Here is a 5,154-nt window from a genome sequence, read left to right as displayed (position 1 = left end):
GGTCCCAGATAGAAAGGAGAGATGGAGTTGGGTATCATTAGTTTACTGATGGCACCAAATCCTTGAACAAGTTTTCCCAACTCACATAATTGCTCTTGCTAAATAACCTGGGGATTGTTACCTACCGCTTCCTCCACACCAGTGCCTCACTTATATGAAAGCAGGCATTTCAAGTGGAGGACTCGTTCTGCAAACAGAGATTTCTGGCAAGTGGCAAGCAGAACCAAGCAATGCATTGCTTTAATTTTACAAGCCGCACCAACAGACAATATTTCGTAGCTGTAAACACAGTATATAAAGGGAGCTGGGAGGAAGGTGGGAGGTGGGAAGCTGGGAGGAAGGAGTGAAGGTGAAGGAAGGTGGTTGTAATGGGATAAAACCAAAATCTGCACTCAAGAAATTTCAGGAGATATTCTGTGCCCTTTTCACATCTCCAAACCACATATAGGCACCATATCCAAGAAAGGTTTACAGAGCAACTTTATTATTAAAATGTAAATACTTTATCAACATCCAGGAACCATTTTGTCCACTTGCATTTAAACCTTCCAAGTTTAATCACCACAGAAGTCAAATACAAAGCTATGAGAATGCCATTATAAGTGTCAGTTATCAAAGCTTCATTTTTCTTTAGAAAAGGCCCTGGGGAGATCAGGTTTTTGAGCGTTCTAACTACACTGCCATACTGATCTCTGAGGTAAATTTTGCTGTTGGAGATAAGAAAAGTACTTAATTTTAATATCTTAGGAAATAAAGCAAAATATATATACCTCCATGGCGGATAAATAAAAAGATAACCTGGTAGCTTCCTTGCTACTGTACCAAAAAGAATACAAACCCTATTATCTAAACCCCTGATTTAACAGACTTGAAAATAATAGACTGTTTCTTTAAGCACTAGTCATGTATGTTTTGCACATGACTGGCATGCAGCCAGAGTACTGTCATAAATGCATTCAGATTTAACAGACTTTTGGCATTAATGGATACTCCTTCCCCCTCCCCCCAGTCCACTGTTGAGTGTTCACAGTACATGAAACTTATCTGAACAGTGAGCATTACACACCCACAAACATTTTCCTACCTTTTTTTTAATTGTCAAACGGGCCGATGGTATCAGTGGAGATGACTGCATTACATGCGTCAACCTTATTGACGTGTTCTACACATTGCAACCGCTTGACACTTTAAATGCTAGATCCTATGATAGGTGCTTCTCAACATGTCTGCCATTCCATAATCGCAGGCTGCACATTATGCCTCCATTGTTTCCTACCTATGGGCAAAAATGTTTACAATAAAATGCAACTTTACAGCCCAATCCTATCCCCCCATGAGTTGGTAGCACGCAGTGTTGACAACAAAGTGCGCACTGTAAGCTGTGGTGGGGTAGTGGTGATCAGACAGCCTGGGAGAGAACATAAGAACAGTCCCGCTGGATTAGGACATAGGCCCATCTAGTCCAGCTTCCTGTATCTCACAGCAGCCCACCAAATGCCCCAGGGAGCACACCTGATAACAAGAGACCTGCATCAGGAGGTTGCACATACACAACATGTCTTGTAACCCATAATGGATTTTTCCTCCAGAAATTTGTCCAATCTCCTTTTAAAGACATCTAGGCCAGATGCAGTCACCACATCCTGTGTAAGAAAATGTTTTTTTCTTACCTCTGGATAGGCTGCCTAGTTGCCAATGGGTCTCCTAGGACCTACTCCACCTATTTTGCTGAAATAGGTGAAAAGAAAGCCCGAGGAGAGGCAGGGGGCATGTTGGGCAGGAAACAGGGATAGCATCCTGGCGTGTGCTTTTGCTGCTGGGAGCCAACCTTGAAAACACCCCCGTTTGCCTAGCTGCTTGCCCCTGCTCCCCCCCTGCCCTTGAACTGCCCCACCATAACCTTACCTGTACTGGTACAGCGTCCGGCAGCCGCTGCCATGCATGTGGGGTCTCTGGCCATTTTGCACAGGTGGCCCTGAAGTGCACAGCAACAGTGGTGCACCTTTGATGATGCCACAACACTTACAGCAGTGGACTGGGAGTTCTGCTACTGAAAGTGTTTCAGAGGATTGGGCCATTTCTTTGCCAAGAGCAATTCAAAGGGGGGGGGGATGAATGAATCTCACTGTGGTCTAAATACTGAAAGGAAAATATTGTACAGCATGTCTCATATTGCTGGCCTTGTATGACAAGACCCTACATGTTAGTTAGAGACATACTCCAGATGTAGAGTTAGTTAGAGACATACTCCTGATGCATACTCCAGATACTCCAGGTGTGCAATGAAATCTAATGCATGTTTACTCACAAATAAGGCCAGCTGTGTTTAGTGGGGCTTCTTCCCAGATAAGCATGCACACAATTGAAATCTAAGGATTTTCAATCCCTTGCTGCTATTAGAATTCCTTTCCAAAATTTGACTGCCCTGCAGTTGATACTTTGGCAACCCTACAAAAATGCTTTTTTCTAAAATATACAAAAACTTCACAACTGGATAAAAAAGATTGAGCTTAACTCAGCGGCGCATATACATATTGATATAAAGGGTAAAATTTTTTTAAAAAATATAAAGGCCACGTCTACAGCAAGGCATTTTGTATCGAAAAGCGTTAATAATAAAAAGTATAAAATTAGGAAATTGCATAGGACAGACTAAGAAAAGTTCATTGCCTGCAAAATTCACTGGTGACATTTGGAAGTGGGTAGGCAAACAAAGAGAAATCGAGAATGTATTTGGGCAACAACTCTTTTAAAAGCCCCTTTGGAGTGTTGCAGAGAAAATAATGCAACGTTTCAGGAGTCACTGGCTTATACCAAGCCTGCCTTTCTGGGAAGCGTATATAAGGAGGCGCTTGGACCCGCTCGAGAACGTAACTGGCATCTTCGTTCAGTCTTTCATAGGATCCAATGAAATCGTACCTCACCACGCAAGGCTGGCACAAGTTGTAGATGGGCATCCAGTGTTCATTCATTCTCTCCACCTCTTCGTCTAAGAGGTACCGGAGAAATTCGGAGAAGGTGACATCGTCGCCCAGGGTTTTCCCTGGGTTTTTCCGATACCGTTTGACGATTTCCACCCCATACCTGAGCTGGTACTCTTTGATCTCTCCAAACTTGTTCCTGTAGGCTGACAAAAGCCTCTCCATGGGGTCTCGGACAAATATGAACTTGAAGTAGTGCTGGAGCCTGTAGCGGATCTCATCGGGCTTCAGGTCACTGAGGAAGACCAAGTCCCTCTTGTGGTCCATCTTGAGCTTCACGTCCACATTCTCCAGCACCCCGTCCAGCACTTTCAGGATGCGCTTCCAGTTGGAGCAGGCCACCTTGGGGACGTAGCAGTACAGGAAGCGGTGCTTGTCGCTCACCAGGATGTGCCTGAGCGCTGTCCTCCTCTGGCCCGCCGAGAGGTCCCACAGGCTTCGGGGCACGTTCTTCTGCCCGCACATGGTGCGGATGGTCCTGTTGCGGATGTCCTGCAGCACCTGGTGGCCCACATCCTCTACGTGCCCCGGGACTGCCCCGGCCTGGCCAGCGCCCCTCCAGGACAGCCCCCCGTGGGAAGGGTGCAGGGGTGGGGGCTTCACCTCGGCCAGGATCCCCCTCTCGATCATGAGCAGCAGGCCGCTGGACGCCAGGATCACCCCGAACATGAGCATGGAGGGCAGCAGCGCCGGGCCACTGGCGCCCCGCGCGCGCGTCCTGCTGGAGACGGCGGCTCTCCGCACCGCAGGGGCGCCCATCTCCCGGCCTCCCGGGGATGGAAGGCTGCGGGAACCGACCGGGCAGCGAAGCTCTGGAGGGGTCGCCGCGTCCCTGCTCCGCCCAGCCCAGCCCGGCCCGGCCCGGCCCTACATGCTGCGGCTGGAGGAGCCCAGCGCCCCGACGGGGCTCCCTCCAGCCTCCCTCTGCGCTCCTGGCTCTCGCCGGCGGCGCTCCGGGCAGGCGGGCAGGCAGGCGCGGGCGCGGAGAAGGGCCGGATGCGCCGCTGGGACCCGGGAGCCGCGAGGGAGGAGGAGCGGCCGCCGGCAGTGACGGAGCCCCCCAGCTCCTCCTCCTGCGCTCTGCTGCTGGAGCTGCGCGCTTCTCCCCGCGCCCCTCCTGCTGGCGGCCGGCTGGCTGGCTGGACGGAGGCGGCTGCGCGCCAGGGCTTCGTCAGGGAGGGCGCAGTGCAGTGGCGTAGCTAGAGGGGGGCAGAGCACTCAGTCTTGCAGAGAGCTTCACCGCAGCGCGCAAGGGGGCCCCATTCGGAGGCAGGCGTACGCCTCTGGTTTGCTCCTCCCGCATGGAATGGCTGTGAAAGGGAGGGGTCCCTTGCACGCCGCGGTGAGGCTCCCTGCAAAACGTAGTGCTTTCCCCCCCTCTAGCTACGCCACTGACAGTCGTATAATTTTTTCAGGCATTTTCAAGCCACCACGACTCTGAATTCTCTTTCCTAGTTCATCACAGCCAGTGGTGTAGCTCGTGGGGGTACAAAGTCCTAAGTTTTGAAGGGAGCCCCACCCCAGCGGGCAAGGGGCTCCTCCTCCTGCCCTTCAGAGCCAGGCATACACCTCTGTTTTGCCCCTCCTGCCTGGAATGGCTCCAAAGGAGAGGGACTGCTTGCATGCTGCAGGGAAGCTTCTTGCAAGACTTAGCGCTTCGCCCCCGCTCTAGCTACGCCACGTGTTTGCAGCCCAGCCCTGTGCAAGGTTTCTGGAAAGTACGTACAGTACTTCCAAAAAAGTTGTGTGTAATTGCAAACTTAAATGAGACATCAAAGGGGTTTGGTTTTTTCTGATCTTTTAATGCTTCTATTTGGGGTCATAAAAAAAGTTTCTCCTTGATTGTCTACTTTTGAAAACTTACCTACAGTAGTATATAGTTTCCTATGTAAAAGGAAACTGGCAGAACTATAGAATATTTAGATCACTCCTAATTTGCACAGACAGATTAGAAAAGATCTAAGAAAGGAAAATGCGCCATTTCCTTTTTGTGCATTTTGCTTCATCAGCATAATAGGGAAGTAAAACTTGAATCGAACAGATGACTCACAGGCCACAAAATGTGCAACTCTTCTTTGAAATCCAGGGATGAATCTGCAAGGCTTGACTGAGAGCAGGCTTGACTGCCCATCCATGTGGCCAGCTGAAGGCAGCAGACTAGCAGAGGGTGTCC

General features: G+C 49.9%; 1 protein-coding gene across 1 annotated transcript; it reads right to left on the bottom strand.

Annotated features, from left to right (window-relative positions):
- Positions 1 to 481: 481 nt before the first annotated feature.
- On the bottom strand, positions 482 to 3,997 carry CHST14 (carbohydrate sulfotransferase 14). Its single transcript, XM_066634711.1, has one exon. It carries the CDS (start codon positions 3,738 to 3,740, stop codon positions 2,664 to 2,666), a length of 1,077 nt encoding a protein of 358 aa, XP_066490808.1. The 5' UTR covers positions 3,741 to 3,997; the 3' UTR covers positions 482 to 2,663.
- Positions 3,998 to 5,154: the final 1,157 nt, after the last annotated feature.

This window comes from Tiliqua scincoides, chromosome 1 (genome assembly GCF_035046505.1).
Source record: "Tiliqua scincoides isolate rTilSci1 chromosome 1, rTilSci1.hap2, whole genome shotgun sequence".
Classification (NCBI taxonomy): domain Eukaryota; kingdom Metazoa; phylum Chordata; class Lepidosauria; order Squamata; family Scincidae; genus Tiliqua; species Tiliqua scincoides.
Note: the sequence above shows the minus strand (reverse complement) of the source record. Positions and strands in the feature narration are given on the sequence as shown.